This window comes from Morchella sextelata, assembly GCF_020137385.1.
Source record: "Morchella sextelata strain SCLS chromosome Unknown scls_2, whole genome shotgun sequence".
NCBI classification, from domain to species: Eukaryota; Fungi; Ascomycota; class Pezizomycetes; order Pezizales; family Morchellaceae; genus Morchella; species Morchella sextelata.
Window position 1 is genome coordinate 2,892,507 of NW_025408617.1, and position 20,180 is coordinate 2,912,686.

The 20,180-nt window shown below is 47.0% G+C and overlaps 4 protein-coding genes across 4 annotated transcripts; all 4 read left to right on the forward strand.

The window, feature by feature from the left end:
- Positions 1–764: 764 nt before the first annotated feature.
- H6S33_006022 (uncharacterized protein) lies at positions 765–3,903 on the forward strand (the record flags this gene model as incomplete). The annotated part of the gene is made up of 6 exons (XM_044837432.1): positions 765–812; positions 902–1,224; positions 1,284–1,953; positions 2,411–2,857; positions 2,913–3,426; positions 3,488–3,903. The coding sequence occupies 6 exons, from the start codon at positions 765–767 to the stop codon at positions 3,901–3,903; spliced, it is 2,418 nt and encodes an 805-aa protein (XP_044699331.1).
- Positions 3,904–5,598: 1,695 nt separating this feature from the next.
- H6S33_006023 (uncharacterized protein) lies at positions 5,599–7,192 on the forward strand (the record flags this gene model as incomplete). The annotated part of the gene is made up of 9 exons (XM_044837433.1): positions 5,599–5,641; positions 5,776–5,837; positions 5,901–5,915; positions 5,956–5,993; positions 6,042–6,139; positions 6,398–6,473; positions 6,562–6,668; positions 6,857–7,011; positions 7,100–7,192. The coding sequence occupies 9 exons, from the start codon at positions 5,599–5,601 to the stop codon at positions 7,190–7,192; spliced, it is 687 nt and encodes a 228-aa protein (XP_044699332.1).
- A 3,243-nt stretch (positions 7,193–10,435) lies between these two features.
- On the forward strand, positions 10,436–12,619 carry H6S33_006024 (uncharacterized protein; the record flags this gene model as incomplete). The annotated part of the gene is made up of 2 exons (XM_044837434.1): positions 10,436–10,628; positions 10,764–12,619. The coding sequence occupies 2 exons, from the start codon at positions 10,436–10,438 to the stop codon at positions 12,617–12,619; spliced, it is 2,049 nt and encodes a 682-aa protein (XP_044699333.1).
- A 1,928-nt stretch (positions 12,620–14,547) lies between these two features.
- H6S33_006025 (uncharacterized protein) lies at positions 14,548–18,391 on the forward strand (the record flags this gene model as incomplete). The annotated part of the gene is made up of 5 exons (XM_044837435.1): positions 14,548–14,786; positions 14,844–14,892; positions 14,960–15,423; positions 15,495–16,957; positions 17,013–18,391. The coding sequence occupies 5 exons, from the start codon at positions 14,548–14,550 to the stop codon at positions 18,389–18,391; spliced, it is 3,594 nt and encodes a 1,197-aa protein (XP_044699334.1).
- Positions 18,392–20,180: the final 1,789 nt, after the last annotated feature.

A 20,180-nucleotide genomic window follows, 5' to 3' on the forward strand; every position in this document is an offset into this window, starting at 1 on the left:
CGGTCGCACAGAGAGCGAGCATGGCCCTGTTGACCCAAGCAAGAGGCATCACCGGTCTTGGCAGAACCCTTAGTCAGTGCAGTCCATGCATAGCCTCCTGCACAACTTTAGATAAAGTGCCGAGCTAGGTTTACACCTGTAGTCAAGCATTTAAGAGCCTCAAAGACATATAAAATCTAGGCTCTTTAACTGGTGTTTACTCGGAAAGAATCATGAAATTTGTTTCTAAAGTACTCTACTGTAAAGAATGGAATAAGTCCTCATTCAAAGTCCTAAGCGATAGTATGCTGCACCCACATGCACTCCAGAGTACCTGCTCCAAAGCATGATGTGCTCCGGCCTGCAGCTCCGATCGCGTCAGTTTCAGGTTATGTTCCTTAAATCTACTAAACAGAATTCGAATGTCATGATTCGGCGGGCACATAGTGTTTTTCAACCTCAAATGGGATTCACCGCACGCCCAAATATAAACTATCCAAAGTCCTCTCATGTAAATCAACTTTCTCGGAGCTAGGAGCTTATCGTGGAGGAGCTTTGACCGACCATGTGGTCGTCGGTCTTGGCTGCGCCCAAGAACCCGGAAATTCTCCTGTGCACAGACAATGGGGGCTCGGTAGGGTAACGAGGTGACAGATTTACCCTCCTGCGGAGTGGCTTTTTGGTATCTGGACAAACGTTTATTCCTCGCGTCGGTTGCTGTGTGCTGTGCTCAACCTGCTCGCTCCCTTGTCTCAAAGTATTTCGGATATCTTTCAAAATTAAACATGGCTGCAAAAAGAAAGCTTGAGCCAACCGTCGAGGAGGAAGTTATCGTGCGTCTCCCCACCCTTCTATTTCACGCCCATCCTCACCTTCCCAGATAATAGTCCGCCAGCTAACAAACATCCCTTGACATTGACAGGATGATTCCGACTACCTCAACTTTCTCTGTCTCGGGGGAGGTAATGAAGTTGGTCGCTCTTGCCATATCATCCAGTACAAAGGAAAAACTGTCATGCTCGATGCTGGTGTTCATCCTGCATATGATGGCCTTGCTGCGCTCCCCTTTTACGACGAGTTTGATCTAAGTACCGTTGATGTGCTGTTGATTAGCCATTTCCATCTGGATCATGCGGCAAGCTTGCCATATGTCATGACGAAAACAAACTTTAAAGGACGCGTTTTCATGACCCACCCCACAAAGGCAATCTATAAGTGGTTAATCCAGGACAGCGTTAGGGTTAGGTGTGTATTGGAGCTCATGGGACTTTTTGGCCTGACAGCAATTAATTAATATATATCAGCAATGTCCATAACACACCAGAGACCCTCTACAACGAAGCCGACCATCTTTCATCATACTCCCGAATTGAGGCAATTGATTACCACACAACGCTTACTCATGCCGGTATATCTATAACGCCTTACCATGCTGGGCACGTGCTCGGAGGTGCAATGTTCTTTATTGAAATTGCTGGTCTCAAAATCATGTTTACTGGAGACTACTCCCGTGAAGATGATCGCCATTTAGTATCTGCTGAGATTCCTCCTGATAAGCCGGATTTACTTATTTGTGAATCCACATATGGCACCGCTACACATATGCCCAGGCTTGAGAAGGAAGCTAGGCTCATGAAGATGACCACCGACATTCTAACTCGTGGTGGCAGAGTTCTTATGCCTGTCTTCGCTCTCGGGAGAGCACAGGAACTGTTGCTTATTTTGGACGAGTATTGGGAGAAGCATCCCCAGTTCCAGACGTATCCAATCTACTATGCCTCTAATCTGGCCAGAAAATGTATGGATGTGTACAGAACTTATATTAATACCATGAACGACAGAATAAAGAAGGCAATGTTTGAAGAGGAGGGCAGGAATCCTTGGGACTTTAGATGGGTCAGATCTTTGAAGGCCATAGATAGGTTCGAAGACGTGGGTGGTTGTGTCATGTTGGCAAGTCCCGGAATGATGCAGGTAAAAGCCCTTTTGACCCTTCGCCGGAGATCATATTTCTTTTTATCATTGCACGTCGTTATCTTGGTGTTTGTTGGATTTCAGTATCTATATTTCTCAAACTTCTATATTTCATGTGGGTTTGGGGACATTTGGAGGATAAGAGCAGAGCATTGCCGGTTTCGTGGATCAATACCTCGTGCCGGTAGTGGCACGACTGTATTGCTAGGATTGCATTCTATCCTCGCAAAGTGGTTGTGTGCTATGGAAATCATGATTTCCTTCCGCTTTGATATTCATGATGTTGTTAAAATAAATATACACCTTTTCCATCATCATCATCATCATCATATCATCATCATCAACCTTACCATTGTCATGGTCATCCCATTGCCCACAACACATGTACATTCGGAGTGCCTCTATTCCACGTATTATCCCGCAAAATCACTAACATATTCCCCTTTGCCACCTACAGAACGGTGTATCCCGCGAACTCCTCGAAAGATGGTGTCCCGACCCCCGAAATGGCCTTGTCATCACTGGTTATAGCGTCGAAGGCACAATGGCCAAACAGATCATGAACGAGCCCACCGAGATCCCCGCCATCATGACCGCAAACCGCGGAGGCGGCAATCGCAGAGGAGACGGAGATGGTAGTCAGGTCATGATTCCCCGACGCTGCAGTGTTGAGGAACTCTCGTTCGCCGCGCATGTGGACTATGGCCAAAACTCTGGGTTCATAGAGGAGGTTGGGGCAAAAGTCGTAATTCTGGTCCATGGGGAACATAACAATATGGGCCGTCTCAAGTCTGCGCTCCTCAGCAAGAACTCTGACAAGAAGGACAAAGACAAAGTCAAGATCTATAGTCCAAAGAACTGCGAGGAGCTGCGAATCCCGTTTAAGGGAGACAAAGTTGCAAAGGTGATAACCCTGATACGCTTAAGTTCGAGAGGGATCTAGCTAACACCACCATCAGGTTGTCGGCAAACTCGCACAGAAACCCCCACCAACAGCATCCCTAGCTATGCAACTCCAGAAAGAGCAGCTTCTCACAGGTGTCCTTGTACAAAACGATTTCAAGCTCTCCCTCATGGCACCCGACGACCTCCGCGAGTATGCCGGACTCACCACCACCGTCGTCACATGCCGCCAAAAAGTCCCCATGAGTGTGGCTGGAGTCGCCCTTGTGCGCTGGAGTCTGGAGGGTATGTTTGGTGGAGTTGTGAACCTCGAGGATGATGATGAGGAGGAGGAGGAGGAAAATGGAAGCGAGAAGGATATCCCTCAGGAAGAAGATGATGCGGATATGTACGGTGGAGAGAAGTCTAAAATGAGTGGGAGGAGCTTCAGGGTCATGGATTGTGTCACAGTTAGATGCATGAAGGGATATGTTGAGCTGGAATGGGTTGGTAATGTGCTGAATGATGGGATTGCGGACGCTGTATTGGCAGTCCTCATGACCTTGGAGAGCAGCCCAGCTGCGGTCAAATGTGAGCCAATACCCCCACATAGGATGTTAACATTAAAGCATCAACTAACACAACCATATAGACTCCGCCTCCAAATCGACCCACCACCACCACCACCATGACCATTCTGCCGAAGCCCCCAAGGATATCTCCCCGCATGCTCATATCTCACCCAGACAACGTCTCGACCGGATCCTCATGTTCCTCGAAGCGCAATTTGGCGACTGCGTGACGCCACTCCCCCGTGGCTCCCGGCCTGAAAATGCGCCCAAGGAAATCACCAATGCGCCAGAAGGCGAAGACATGGATCTCGACACACTCAACCAGATCATCCCCGGTGTGCAAATCAAGATCGACAACCTCGTTGCCAACGTTTGGTTCGAGACCCTCCTCATCGAGTGCAAGAACGAAAGCTTGCGGATGAGGATCAAAACAGTCGTAGAGAGAGCCGTAGAGACGGTTGCTCCGTTCGTCGACCTCGCGGGGCCAGGGTATTAGTAGTAGTGCGCGCGTGAGAGAGAGCTGTTTCTTTCAAAAATATCATTTTCATATAAGTCAACGTAGGGGGGGTGGGTTGGTGGGTGGGTGGGCTTTAACTAGTGGTTGGAATGGTTGGAAGGGTCTGGGAGTAAAGTGCTTTTCTTTTTTCTTGTCTTTTCCTTTGAAAAAATTGATTTGTGTGTTTTTAAATTGCGTTCTTATTTTGACTACTACTACTGCAGTTACGAAGTATATGAAATTTCTTGCATCGATATCACGATAGGCCTGTATGAGAAGCACGCTGGGATCCAAATTTGACATACAAAATAAAAGTCGAGCTACAATCAAAAAAGTTATGAGTTTCTACATTTTAAATCAAGAATTTATAAGTTCCTCCATAGTAGTATATTTTCATTCCCTATCGTAGTTCACAGTAAGAATTTTTTATCGAAGCAAAAAATATTGCTTTCCTAAATACATGTATGTCCCAATGAAGAATATCACACCAGAACTAGGTCAATGATGGGACTAGCAGTAAATACGTAAATGTGTACATCGTGAGTTTGATGAGTGTAGATCATGATATATCACTCGCAGAACTAGCGGCACTCCCGATGAACGTCCCACATTATGAATCTAAGCCCAACCGGCGTACTTGACGAACCGGTCCTCCACAAAACTAATTCTCAACTAAAGAAGGTCTCTTCAAAGTCAATACGACCCTTCGCCGGCTATGTTCAAACGTCTGCCGTGTTATTTATGTTTTGGACGGAGTGGGCCGGGCTTAGGATCTTGTGGTTGGAACACATTTCGGGCTTGGTTTCTACGGCTTAGATGCGAAATATATATGCGTATAAACTCACTCCATGATAGCTGGTCACCCATCGTTGTTGCAACTACATGTATTTGTGTGTCACGCAGGGTTCCGTTGCGGGTGGTGGTGGCAAAACCGCCCGGCGTGCGCGGGAGGAAACTGGGCGTAGGCTCGGCCCCCGACCAGCGACCGCCCTTATCCTTCAACCACTCGATCTACCGGATGGACCGGAGCATCTCTCCTCCATCACTACGAACCAGAAACTGACCCATGGAAACCCGGCAAGATTCAACACTGCAGGCTCAAACGATGAAATTATCTACCCGCGGGGGGGGGGGGGGGGGGGGGGGGGGGTTATATTGAATTTTACAGGGACCGAGGGTTGAGAAGTGCGGACAGTCCGGTCCTCCTCAGTTGAGAGATTATGTGATGACCCGATCGATGATGGGCCCCAGGCCTAGGTGGCATCGACGTAGGAGCGGGCGCTGTATTGTGAACTTTAAACAATAAGCTCACTCTGCACGCGCTTCAATACGGTAGAGAGGTAGAGAGGAGAGTTAGGGGAAGTTGAGGACGGTGGTCGAGGGAGGCATTGAAATCGCGGAGGCGGAGACGGAGGTCTCGTTCAGATGCGATACCAACAACCGAGCCTACCAACAACCCGACCCCAGACCATCGAGAAATATTTACGTACTCGCTCACGCAGCTAACGAAACACTTGCATGTGCTCATTCTATCCAACTCTCGGTATATGTAGTCATTGGGCTATGTACATGTTGGATATAAACCGTGTCTGAACACATCATGTCAGCACTTGCCCTCTATATATGACTATATTATAGCCTCAAATTCCAATTTTCAATCAATTCACTTCACAATCCGCTTTCTTACCCCCCTTAATGACCTCACCCTGCTTCAACAGAGAGAGAGAAGACGGGCCGAGTGATATCCCATGCAGTAGAGACAGCCCGGAGGACCTCAAATCTACGCGCCCATCGGGCCTTGCAAACAAAATAAAATAATAACGCAAAGAAAGCAAAGACGGCGACGGTCCAACGGTCCCACCCGGCGGACAGGCAACCGCGCAGTCTTAAACCACCAGGAGCTCCAATACTCCACTAAGAGTACTCCAGATAGAGTATATCCCAACCTCAAGGTGCGTGTGGGGTACATGATGCGTGCTCATTCTCAAACCACATAGATAAGCCTGAGACTGGTCGGTAAAGTTCCTATTCTAGTCTCTCGATCTCGTGTAGGGTACCGGCGACCAAAGGCCCGAGGCCGATATACGTAGGTAGAGTACTCTAGGTGGAGTATGTGCATATATACTGATCCACGGTAGTCGGTGCGTAATAAGCTTTATCTCGGATGGACTGATTTGCATGGGGAATTCCCTCTCCTGTCCTGTACATCTGCACATTGCTCGTGTGGCAGGAGTAGGTACTCTACATACTCTAGCGTAGAGTACATGCATGTAGTGCAGATAACCTCGTAAGCATCTCTATCTGCAAAACCTTCACAGAGAGCATACGCGTGTCCATACGATGCCTCTGATCGTGTGATCGTTATGACAGGCCGTTGAGGCTTCATCTGGAAACTGAAGCCTTTGGATTGCAGCGGGCAGAGTCTCATCACATCGGCACATACATCGCGCGGAGACTTTTGGATAAGGCTTGAGGGATGGACTGTGTTCTTCAGGAATTCGAGGCGCTGGGAGTGCAACTGGAACGGCTTTTGATATTGATATTGATATTGATGCTGATAATAACTCACGGTACGTTCATCCATCCGAGAAAAGAAAGAATCCTCCTGCCCACCTGGCTCCCACGCGCACGTACCTAAGCTAACCGTCGCGCATCCAGCAAACCAATTCTCACTAGCTGCACTGCACCGTGCCTCCAATATCAAGATCCCACCAAATCTGCCAAGACTTCACGATCCTCCGACTCTACAAAAATAAACCTCAGCAGTCAGCACCAAAATTAAACATCCCCCCCGACCTCTCACCTACTCGTACATACATACCTAGCTAGCTAAAGGATCACACAAAACCCCATTGACCCCTGCGGAGGGTACGGGCTTCCTTCGGGCTTCGTGCATTTGCACCATTCTGCTTTCGGGATGCGCTCCATGACACTTGGGATATGGCTGCCACAGCCGGTCCAAGTTTTGTATGCTGCACAAAGAGGTCAGCCAGCGCATTCTGCCTTTATGCTCTACTCAAGCAGAGTACTCCTGCGATCTCGCTGCCGAATGAATGGAGTGGATTGGATCACGCACAGCAGGTAGGGCACTTGGCTTGCATGCACATGGTGAGGATTAAAGTTTTTTTATTGTAGGTCTGGCCTAAGGGGAAAGGTGCTGCGATAAGTTATGGCTGCTAATTATGGTGGCGAGAAGTCTAAAGCAGAGATGTATCGTACTTGGACGGTTATGAGCGGTATTTATATGGCGATAAACATTGCGATACCTCTTGGAAGTAGAACTACATAGTATTACATACGAACCATTCGGCGACCTTAACGTTTAGTTATTCGTATGAAGCCCGCGATATCTCCAACGCCGGCGAGCAGCTCGGGGATCAGATAAGCCAGGCACTAAAGTGCAGATCCCCGAGATTAGATTAGATAAAGATTGATCCGCAGTGCAACGCAACCCCCATGTTTTGGATTGATCTGTTCTCCTGAATTGCTGTAGGCACATGTGCTGTAGGTACAACACGATCATCAGCTGGACACTGGAACGCCGCCCAAGAACCTAAACGGTACTCTACTCATGCCAGAGTAAGGTACTCTTGCCCGCTAAGGCTACGAACCCAAAGTTTGGGCCGTACTTGCACAAACTTGGAGACATACATGATGTAGAAGTAGAGCATCTACTCTGCGAGGTTGATGAACCGTAAACAACCCCACGAGAACTTGCCATATGGGGCAATCCCCTAGAATTGACAAAGAGAATTACTCTCGTCAAAGTGGAGAAGAATGGATCCCACCTAGGCACGCTCTACATTGTGGAGTACGTAGCCGAGTCAAGACAGTAGCAGCTCAGCTGTCTAATAACGGGGATAATCAACCTCACTCATCAGTGCGCCGAAACCCATTAATGGAAGGGAAAAAATATCCTTCGCCGGAAAGGTCGGGAGCAAAATCATTGCTAATTTCGTTGCGCGAATTTGGTTCCCGCGAAATTCAACGTGGGTCCGATGCGATTCGAGGTGTCCCGAGTCTCGAGTCTCGAGTCGGTACACTGTTTGATGTTCATCAGGGTAGGGTCCGAGCTCTTGGCATCCCGGCGTGCTGTTTGTGGTGAAACATAATAATCGCCCCCCACCCCTTGTAGGCTAGCTCGGTCGCGGTGGCTAGATATTCCGAACGTTAACGGTTAACCTGCAAACCACCATCTCTTTCTAGAAATATCACACCACTGCTACATACAACACCCACCCGTAACTTCTTCTTCCCTTTCTCTGCGCCTAGGTTATCCCCGAAGGAACAAGCAAATGGAGGAAGAGAGAAAAAGAAGCGATGCCTTGCCCTGCCTGCCATTCAGAATCTTTCTCACAAATTGTACCTACATACGGCGACCCTGTACCGAACCTACGTGGGACATGTCATCATCATTCAAAACCAGCGATTCATATGTACCCCTGCGCCCTTCATGGAGATGGATCATACTCTACAGCTGTACTCTACCTCTGCCAAGTGTCAGAGTAACTTTTTTTGAGCGAAATATTTTCGTAACCCTGACTGTGAGTGAGGGAGGCTGTTCACCAGTCGAGTCAGCCACCGGGTGGTCTCCTTTGGATATACATCCTCCAGGCGCCATTGCCGGTACCTTACCCCACCATACAGCGAAAAAGATCATACCACTTTTTTTTTTTAGTGGTAGAGTAAACGCACAGTAGGAGCAGTCACCCCCGTAGGCTGGGACTGGGCGGGTTATGATGGCTATTTTACTTTACTTTAGATCACCGCTACCAACTTTTCTCGAAATAGGTACCCCAGTGGATGGTTGGATGAGTGTTATGGGTTAGGTTCATTCGTAGCCCCAAAAAGCTCTTTAAATTTGAATATCATTTTCGGATTCTAGGTTGTTCCTAGGAATTGGAGAACTTCTACCGGAATGGACTATCCTATCTACTCTGAGTAGTTACCACATTACATACGTGGTTCCAGAACGAAACTCCCGGGGCATTTCCTTCTCGAATAGGGTATTTCCCTCTCACAGGGCAGAAATAAAAAATAATAATATACCGAATTTCCGCTACTAGCTGGAAGTGACTAGATCAACATAGATAAAATGGACAGGGCAAACAAGCAAACAGGCATTCCCCTCAATTTATCCCTTCCTTTCGACCCCTCTACTCTCTAGCTGGCCGTCAAGTCAAGGGAGGAGCTGCAGAGAAGAATATCTATCTTGCTTCTCCATAGAGTACCGGTACTCTATCAGAAGCGGACCCGATATTCGCCTGGCTGCGCTTGCGCCAGCACGCACGTTCGGGAATTATTCCGCATCAAATCAAAAAAAAAGTTTTTCCCATTCGTATATCATAGTTAATATATCGTGCAGTGAAACTCCCTGGAACCTATCTCTGGCTATTAGTCGGTTGACGTCGGTTGGTTGGTTAGTTTGGTTGACAAGGGGGGGTTTTCAGGTTCATCAGATTTCAATATCTATGTAGGAGGTAGGTACTTTAGAAAGCAGTACCTCTACTCTAGCCATAGTGCACATACCCTGTCTCAGGAGCATGACCATCACTTTTTATATCGCTCACTTGCTCGTCGAAACCACATGCCAAAAAAAAAAAAAAAAAAAGGCCCAATCCCCAATCCTCAATGCCCCCAGCCTTGTAAGTTATGTTACTGCCAAGCGTTATGATATATGCTCAAATTCTATTAAAAACACCACTCCTTTTTTTTTTTTTACCACCACAGAGGCACTTCAGCCTAGCTTTGCTAATAGCTAGCTGGTAGGATGTAGGTAGCTGGATGGCTGGCTGGCCACATCGTAATTAGTTACGGGCATCTCGATTATATTTTATTTTTCCCTCTTTTTCCCACCCCCCGCGGCCCTCCCTACGTTGTATCAAGTAATAACCTACTGTATGGAATAATTGTAACAAACAGCCACACAATCGATCCAGGACCATGCAACCTTAGAAAAAGTTACTACGGACAGACCCGAATCAGGACCGTGGGGAAGGGGGAGGGGCGCGCACTGGGAAAGAAAATTGTCGATTCGGAAGAGTCGAGCCGCCGGGTACTTGCGTAATAATAATATGGATTCACAATGAGGGGTTAATTTTTCGTCGTTCGTCTTTCTGACTGACTGGACTCCTCTGCTCGCGTGCCTGCGGGCCCAATGTGGTACCAGAGTGAAAAATTTCGTGTGAGCTGCCAGTATTAATTACCCGCTACCGGCACCTTTTGGAAAATGGAATATTTGACCAGCCCAGCCAGCACCACCACCACCAGCATTACTTAAACTACTACTCCCCACCCTCGAATACTCACCTCCACAATTTCACATATTCGATTTTACAGACAAGACAGCCGGAAAGTCTCTTTCGCATTTTATATTAATTAAATACCACACCTTACTACTATCTTAAATTATACAGCTGCTATTTCATACTACATCCATCCAAACTACTCATACTCATACTCGTACCAACTACAACTATAATTACTACTTCCGCGAAGCAATTTTTATAGTAATAAAATACTTTGATATACCATGTCGTGGTCTGACTACTGTCCTGAGATTTCATATGCCAGTATTCTTCCTCTACTTCTGCTCTCAATACCGCTTTATATGTACCTGCACTCCAGTAGAGAGCGTAAAGGCGTGCTAGCAGTGGAACCACCCCATCAGCAAGAGAATATGAAGCACACCCTCTCCCCCACATTTGTCGGCGATGTGCGAAATAGTAAGTGCATGACACTCTCATTCACCGATGCAACTTGCTTTTTCACACGATCTCTCGTTCCTTTTTTTTCCTCGAGGAAAAATTTCCATGGCAAGTTATGAATCATACTGACAAACAATCGTTCGACCTCCGCAGCATCACAGCAATTCCTCCACGAAGCCCGCCGCAGAATTGCTGCAGACACCGCTACCACCACCGCCGAGACCACTGCTGGCAGCGCGCCAGTACCAAGCTCCCAAGAGACTACCGGCGCAATGACGAGTCGTCAGGCTTGGCCGCAGGTGTGGTGCGCAGAGACTGAAGCAAATTACACCGGCTTCCTTGGGTTCCAAGCTGCTGCTGCTGAGGGCGAGGAAGAGCATTCGCATCAGACATTCTACATGCCAGAGGCACCAAAGAACTGGAACCACCAGCACCAGAATCAGTACCACGAGCTCATTCGAAGAAAGCTTCCAAACATAGCTGCTCCCACCACTACCACTCCCACCCAGGTGCAGAGGCCAATGGTGCTCCCAAATTTGCCGGCGGAGATCCATCTTGAGATCATTAAGAACTTGATTCCAGCGTCGGAGTCGTCGAAGGCGGTGACGACTTATGCCCAAGGCTGTGGGCTTTGTAACCTTTTCCAGCTTTCCTCGCTGTGCAAAGTGAATCGTTTCTACTACTCCATCGTGTCAGAGCTTCTGTATACCAACCTTCCGTTGAACGTGTCGACAGAAGTCTTCCCCTTCGACGGAAAGACCCTGTGCGAGGCACACCACCACCTCTCCTCCAAGACCCAACAGCTGGAGAAGCGTCTCCCGCTGCTTCTGCGCACCCTGCGTGAGAGGGACGATCTCGCCGTGAACGTCAAGGCTATCCATCTCCCACCAAGCATTAACTGCTGGCTCACTTGCTCACTAGAGAAGGTGCTCCTTCCCAACTTGATCGATGCTTGCGAGAATGTGGAAGTGATCCTAGGAACCGAGCAGCTGCACGAGCGCCAGTTCTTCTCGGCGGAGCACTTTTGTCTCGATGAGGACTCGACACAACATGGGATCCTTGCTAAGACTATTGTTGAAAAGACCAGCCTGACCCGTGTGATCTGGAGAGGAGGGGATGCGGGAACTCGCAGAAGTGTGTGGCAGAGGGTATTTGATGGACATCCGGATATGAGGGGCGTTGGGTTCATTGAGCTCCACAGGAACTGGGGCGCGTTGAAGGAGTTGGGATTCTTTGGGGTTAGGGGACTTACGGTTCAGGAGGCCAAGGTGATCTTCGAGGGGTTACCGAAGTTGGTTAAGTTTGGATTGGGTGATGTTAGGGTGAAGAGGAAATCGGAGAGGGAGCTTGGACCTGCGAGCCCAGCTGTAAGAGAGGCCAGAAGAGAGGTGAAGGAGAGATTCATGTTGATCCTCGAGGCTCTTCCGGAGAGTGTGCGCAACGTTGGGTTCTCCGATGTTGATGATGAGGACTTCGTTGTCGAGGTTGGGAAATGGGCGGCTGCAAGAGTTGCGAAGAGCGTTGAGTCCTCAGACGAACGCAACGTCAAGCCCTACTTCAACCGCCTTACCTTCACCAGAATCTGCTTCACAGCCGAAAATCTGAGGTCTCTCCTCACTTCTTTGGCGGTGGAGGCTCATGTTGGAAAACACACCTACTCAAGAAGCGCGGTGAAGGATCTGCGCCTATCAAATCTTGAAAAGAAGGATAGGTTTTTGGACACCCAGATTGATACCACACTTTTCTCGCTTAAGGAGGATGAGGTTGAGTTGAGAGGACTCGAAAGACTGTGCTGGGGTGTTGGGAGTTGCGAGGACAAGGAAGCTTCTATTGGTAAGGCTGGCATCTTGAAAGGCGCGCTAAGGAGAGGATGGTTCAAGAGCTTGAAAGAGGTTCTCGTTGAATCCGACCCCACCCCACTGAACGTAATCGAGGCCTGCAACGATAGAGGATTGGAGTTACACGAATTCAGAGATATCAAGCGTCAATCTGGAATGGTTGAGTGGTAGCAATGTTCGTTCATTGTCTTCATTTTTACAATAGTTTCATATGTTTGAAGATTTCATTTGTTTAGCATTTCATAACTTTTGGCATTCTTTACGATGAAACTCATACCCTGGAGGTTGTGGTTTTTAGAAGGTGTATTACGGAAAAGGCTTTGGTGTTTATGGGTTGTTTCTCTGGTGTTCGTCTTTCTTTTTCTTTTCTTTTTTTTATTGCATGTCATTTTTACGGTTTACTCCCAGCTGAGCTGTAATACCTAATCAGCATGATATTTCTGGTGGGCAGATCAAAGCTAGACTTCAAAATAGTTATATAGTTGTCAGTTAATTACATAGCAAACAATTAAGAAGTTTAAAACAAGATTTACTGAATGATTCGTGTCGGTTGCAACGCAACAGCCCACGATGACTTAAGACAACTGAGTTAAGTGTCACAAAGCCGATCGGAAACCAGTTGAAGGGTTTAAAAACGCCTCCTACTCAGTATTATAGTTTCTACATGATATCTTTAAGGATGTTATTTGAAGGCGAATGCGCCTATGGTGATCTGAGAAATACAAGCTTCCTTGGTTTGTCTTAGCCACATACTCGCAACAGGCCTGAAGTACCCGAAAATGCAGCTGCAAGGTTTTGGTGTATTTTTGACTTCTACTCCAATGGCAATTGCAGATTAGGGCTTGCATTTTCGGGTACTTGTTACCTGCTGCGAGTACATATATCCCATTCTATTTCAAGTCCAGTGAAAGAAGGGATGCCATCCTGACCAGTCGGTCCATTCGGCCAAATGAAATATATCCACGAAAGCCCACTTTACATCAACTTGTAACACCTGCGTCACCACTGGTAATGATTGATTGGTTGTTCTAATTGTTGTAAAATCGATGATTGACGGGGTGGTGATAGTTTTTCTTTCCTTTTCTCTCGTGGCGGTTTGTGTATTGTACGTAGGGCGTAGGACGACGGGCTCTCTGATCAAGAGTTGCCCTTCCCGTCGCCCGATCTCGCTTAGGCTGGGCTGCAGCGTTTGGTGACAGCTAACGGCAATAATTAATCTGGTTCTGTGTATCCGCCCCGAGTTCCCGAGCTTCACCTGCATAGAGATCTATGTATGTAGGTACCTGTTGCGCGGCTACTGTGCTGTAACTAGCTTTGGGGCAGGGTGTGTTTGCTTTCTTTAACTTTCGTCTCAGCTGGATCTACACAAAGTTCGCGCCCTTTATCGGTACGTACCTTCAAAGTATGTTTCGACCAGGAGAAATGAAGAGCTTGACTTTGGTCGTGTTTGGCTACCATGTAACTTGACGGCGGCTACCGGCGTTTCAGGGGACAATGAAGTCATCTAAACCAGCTTCTTTCGCCGTGAAGACCCTTGCTCAAGACCCTTGCACAGGGTTCATCGTAGCCAATGAATTCTCTTCTCCTAGGACACTAGGATTACTTGGCGCCAGCCACAAGCCCATAATAGCGTCACCTTGCCAATGCTTCTATTGGCTTTTAATCCAAAGTTCCTGCTTGCTCTCTTCTTCAAATTTCCTGGCGGTGTCGAGTTCATATCGTCACGTCCCCTCTCTTTACCCCCCCTTGTCACCCGGTGGTGATTCTTCTTTCTTGTTTTTCTCCGCACTCTATTTTATTTCTATTTGCCGATCTTATCTGTCTCCCTAGAAGGAGCACGTCCCTCTTTCTCCTGTAGAATACCTACTCTAGATCGTGCCGCTCATTCACTTATCCCCGAGCTCTCCTCCCTCTTTTTCTACCGTAATTTTGATAATTATTTTGTCTCAAACATCGACAACAGCACGTTACGTTTGCTGCCACAACAACAATTACGTTTGTCCCCAGGGACCACACTACGATAATTCGATAACGACAACAGACCCAGTTAATTCGATACGGTTACCATTACAATGAGTAACTCCACAATAACTTCGTCAATGTCGTCTACGACTATGACCTCAAGCTCGGCCAGGGCCACCGCAACAATTAATAGTTCAATAGATCCATTTGCAGATGCCGGAAAGGCTCAAAACTCAGCGGGAATGTCTCTGGAGACATTCCTATCATCACTCGGAGTTGCAGCAGCTGTGTTCGGTGTTGAAGTAATACTGTTCGTTCTTCTGAGAACGAAATTACAACGTGTTTATGAACCCAGAACGTACTTGGTGCCGGAAAAGTAAGTACGACACTAAATCTAGATTCTGAGTTCACTTAGTTGACAATAATTATCTAGACGCCGTACAAAACCGCCCAAGCCTGGGTTTCTAGCTTGGTTTAAGCCCGTAAGCTACAACATGCCCCTCAAGGAAAATCGATGTCATTGAATGCTAACACTGAGTGTTCGATTAGATATTTGCTACTGCCAACAGCGATTTCATACAAAAATCCGGTCTAGATGCCTACTTCTTTCTTCGATACCTTCTTATGCTGTTGAAAATATTCTGCCTACTCGCCCTGGTTATCATTCCGGTCCTTCTACCATTGAATTCCATCGGTGGGATAGGCGGCGACTCGGTGCAAGGTCTTGATAGACTGGCATGGACCAATGTAGCACCGGAGGACACGAGCCGGTATTGGGCGCACTTACTGCTTGCCCTGGTCGTCATCGTTCTTTTCTGTTACATGTTTTACCGGGAATTGAGGGCATATATTCGACTACGACAAGCATATTTGACCTCGCCACAGCATAGATTGAGAGCCAGTGCCACAACAGTACTGGTGGCTTCGATCCCAAGGAAATGGTTGGGTGTTAAGGAATTGCTGGGATTATATGATGTATTCCCGGGTGGAATTAGGAATATTTGGATAAACAGGTAAGATTTATGACACCCCCTTACCAAGGTATTAAATTACCTGATTACTGATCTACTTGGCAAAATTACAGAGATTTCGAAGAGCTCGCAGAAAAGGTCCAGGAACGTGACAAGCTTGCAAGATTACTCGAGAAGGCTGAAACAGCACTTATCAAGAAGGCAAAGAAGAAGCATATTAAAAAGCTCCAAGCTGAAGCTAAAAAGAACCCTCAAGCTAAACCGGCAGTTGTAGAGGCCCAGCACGCAGGCGAGGAAATTGCAGGCCCTGGGATGTCTTCCGGAAATCCTCATCAAATTCCGGAGGATATCCATGAGGCAGTTGAACAAAATACTCACAGAAGAAGTAAGTCAAGGTTTGCAAATATAAATCCGATTCCAGTCGTTGGTGATGGCCTTCAAAAACTCCAAAGGGGCATCTTTGATGGCGTAACTTCTGGGTTCGATAAAATCCGAGGCGGCGTAGAAGATGTGTTGCCGAAGCCTGCGTATGGTTATCAGCCAGAGGATGCAGAGGATCATTATAGAGCACCCGCTGGGCAGCGACGACCTTCACTTAACGAGCGGGGATCTTCTCGCAGCGCAAAGAGAGGCTCAACATTATTAGGACGCGAAGAAGTAGATGATAATGAAGGCCCGTCAAGGAGACGAAACACGCTCAAAGGAGAAGAGGGCACATCAACTACTCGGACCCCGCTCCCATTGAGCACTCAGGAGGAAGTAGACGAACCGTCTAAATTGGCTTTCTGGAAACGATCACACGCTACCCATGGTGAAGAAGACGAAACACCGCTCAGTTCTGCTAGTCCGACGACTCCCCGAGCCAGCACTGTCGACGAAAAGGTTGATGTCTTTGAAAAAAGCGGAAAGGAAGGAAAGAAGGGGAAAAAGGAAAAGAAGAAGACGGAATATTCCAAAGCTTATAATGAGGAGGAAGCAGACGACAAACTTGGCGAACCAGTATGGAAGAACTACTTGACTGAGAAGGATAGAGAAACGATGAGGCTTCCGATCTTCGGCCTCACATGGATGCCATCTTTGCCGCTGATCGGGAAGAAGGTTGATACAATCTATTACTGCCGCAAAGAAGTTGCACGTCTCAACGTTGAAATCGAGAAGGACCAGAGCGAGCCAGAAAAATACCCTCTCATGAACTCCGCATTTATCCAGTTCAATCATCAAGTTGCTGCACACATGGCTTGTCAGTCGCTATCCCACCACGTCCCTCAGCAAATGTGCCCCCGCCACATAGAAGTATCACCTAACGATGTAATCTGGGATAACATGAAGATAAACTGGTGGCAAAGGTATATGAGAATATTCGGTATAACAGTTGCTGTTAGTGGATTGATTATTGGATGGGCTTTCCCGGTTGCCGTTGTTGGTTTGCTTTCTCAAGTAGATTATCTAACAGAGGTTGTTACATGGCTTGCTTGGATAAACGATCTTCCGAATCCAGTGGTAGGATTGATTCAGGGTATTCTGCCACCATTGGGTTTGGCAATACTGATGGCGCTCCTGCCCGTCATTCTCAGATGTAAGCTTCCTGGACCCAGAACCGCAGTTTCAGTTTGGCTAATATTTCAACACAGTGTTTGCAAAGCTTCAGGGTCTTCATACCGGCATGGCTATTGAAAGGGCTGTTCAAGGGATGTACTTTGCCTTCTTGTTCATCCAGATCTTCCTCGTTGTCAGTATTTCCTCGGGTATTACTGTCGTTTTGGAGGACCTTCTCAACAATCCAATTTCTGCTCCTTCCATTCTTGCGCAGAACCTACCAAAGGCATCAAACTTCTTTTTCTCCTATATGCTCCTACAGGCATTCACCGTCAGCGGAGGAGCAATTCTCCAAATCGCTACACTGGTTATTCAGTTTATATTGAGCCCTATTCTAGATACTACCGCTAGGGAGAAGTTCACCCGTGCTACGACTCTCGTGGAGATCAAGTATGGAACTTTCTTCCCTGTCTACACGAATTTGGCATGTATCGGAATTGTTTACTCAGTTATCTCTCCGTTGATCTTGATCTTCAACATCTGCACATTCTCGCTCTTTTGGATGGTGTACCGGTATAACATGCTCTACGTCAACAACTTCCGGTTCGATACTGGTGGTTTGTTATTCCCCCGAGCCATTAACCAGCTCTTTACTGGCATCTATGTCATGGAGGTCTGCCTGATTGGTCTTTTCTTCCTAGTTCGGGACGCGCAAGGCGAAATTGCTTGTTTCCCACAAGCAATCATTATGATCATCGCGCTTGGATTTACTCTGTTATACCAATACACACTAAACTCGGCCTTTGGACCACTACTAACGTACTTGCCCATCACATTGGAAGACGACGCGGTCATCGAAGATGAGAAGTTTGCAAGGGAGCATGATGAAATGAGGAGGCTCAATCGCATCGTTCCTGAAGAGCAGGATGGTGATGACTTGAACGAGGTTCTTGAAGCCCGTGAGAAACGGGAGCAAGCAAGAGACCGTCATGAGGAGGAGATTGAAATGAGGGAGATTGAACAGATGAAGCAAGGGCATAGAAGGGGGAGAAGTACCGCCGAGAAAGCATCAACAGCGGCTGGAAAGCAGGAGGTAGAAAGGCATGAAAATCAAGATAAGTACGATAAGGATGTCGAGGCACAGAAGCGCCATAGTACAGCCCAACCTGTATCGCAACGTCCGGAGCTTGCTTTGTTTTCTGATATTGCAGACGAGATTGAGGACTTATCACCTGAGGAACGCGATGTTTTGGTCGCAAGGGCGTTTCAGCATGAGGCTCTCAGAGCTAAGAGGCCCGTCATCTGGATTCCTAGAGACGATCTGGGCATCAGTGACGACGAGATCAGGAGGACGCAGAGATTTTCTGGGAATATCTGGATCAGTAATGAATATACGGGGTTGGATGCGAAAGGGAGAGTTGTTTATCGAAGACCGCCTCCAGATTTCGATCAGATGGATTTAGTCGAACTTTGATGGGAAGATAGGGAACAAACGATAAATGGTTGCAGAGTACATAATACGGCGTCTTGATTTTTATGGGAGGGGTTTTTTCCTACACTCTAGGTGTTTAAGCGATGTTTTATGCATTATATTGTATATCATATACCTCATAATGACGGTTATGAACCTTGAAATTCTTTTTTCCACATGAGCCCTCCTTGAATGGTTCCTGTTTTCATACTTTATGTACTTTTTTAGTAAGAGTTTCTTATATCTTTAACTTCAACTTTCTTGTCATTTATTCATTATAACGCGTAATAAGAACCTAGACCTAACCAATCCGTGTACTCACTCTAAATCTTTCATACCTCTCCAGTTTTACACTAACACCTTAGTTGATCGGTTTCCATAAGAAACGTCAGTCTATAGTTCTGGTGATAACAGGCTTCGGTAAATATTATGGAGTAGTGACGAGACCAACTCTGCTATGTCCTGGTGGGTGATCTTTCTCCCGGGATTTGGATAGCGAGCTTCGGCCCAATTCCCGTTAATCCGAAAATCGGTTTGGTGAGTCGATAGCCCATGAAAACTTTTTTTACGGAACTGTATAAAAGTGATCCGGAATTGTGGCCAAAAATACAATAGCAATATCGCAGCTTAAGGCACCATTTATAATATGTTTATCTACATTCATGGTATTGGCATTTCCGTGAACTGCGGGTCAAAGACTTTCCCAGATAAATGATAGGCCTGTACCTCGCTTTATCTTACGTGCTGCAAGGAAAATCCCCGGGAAAGCGGGATTTCCTGTGCTTCTGCTGCTAGGTTCCCTAGACAGAGTGATTACTTGTGATTTTCATGTAGCCTTTTTTGAAACCAGGCGCCTGGAAAAAACCGCAATTTTCTAAAAAGTCAACTAGCCTCTCTAAGGTTTTAAGTTAAATAAAGTTCACTGGTTGTGCCGAATTTCTTACTAGTCCGCGGAGGGGCGAGTGATGGCACATGATCCTTCGATTGAGGGACAATCCCGACGATCAGAATCGTGATCGAGAAACTGAGCCTGAGGCGAAGATCAAAACAGAATTGTTCCCGTAACTATCAGCCAGAACTGCATTTTTGCCTTTGAGGCATAGGCCCAGACCGATTCTACTTGGTCCAGACTGTTATTCACTCAATCGATCTAGAACTCCAAAATTCGATATTCCCGCAGATACGTATGATGGGTGTATCGGATCAATCTTATGTGTCGGTGTCCATACTTGTATGGTCTTTCGGAACAAAACTATTAAGTTCTGGACACGAAAATCAGTTCGGGATGAACGGTTGGAATTGGGTTAGTGGGGTAATGTTTAACACTGAAAGGGTTTCCCCGGTTTCAGAATCACATGCTGTGGCTACGTAGTATCGTAGTATCGAGCACGCTACCGCACGATGTCTCTAGAGAACCGTGCAAGACACTGTTGAGCCATGAAACATTCGTCATCCCATCCCATCTCTCTTAGCCAACCTCAGTCAAATTCTTCAGCCTCGCCCTCAGGTTCGAGTATGAACAGCTACACTATTCAAAGACAACCAACCACCTGTCAATGCGAACTTTGTGTCCCAAAATCCACATTTTTCATGGCTATGAATTTACGCCCTCAATGTGCTATGCTTACGCGAGAGCTTAATCCCCCGGCGTAGTTAGATGGCTCGAGGCATTCTAGTTTTTTGGTAGATGCTCCTATTGGTGGATATCCCAAGAATCCCCTTGCATAGCATTGCATATTCTCGTTATTGAATACGACTCTTGGGTAGTTCAAGGGTATTGGTTATATACCCG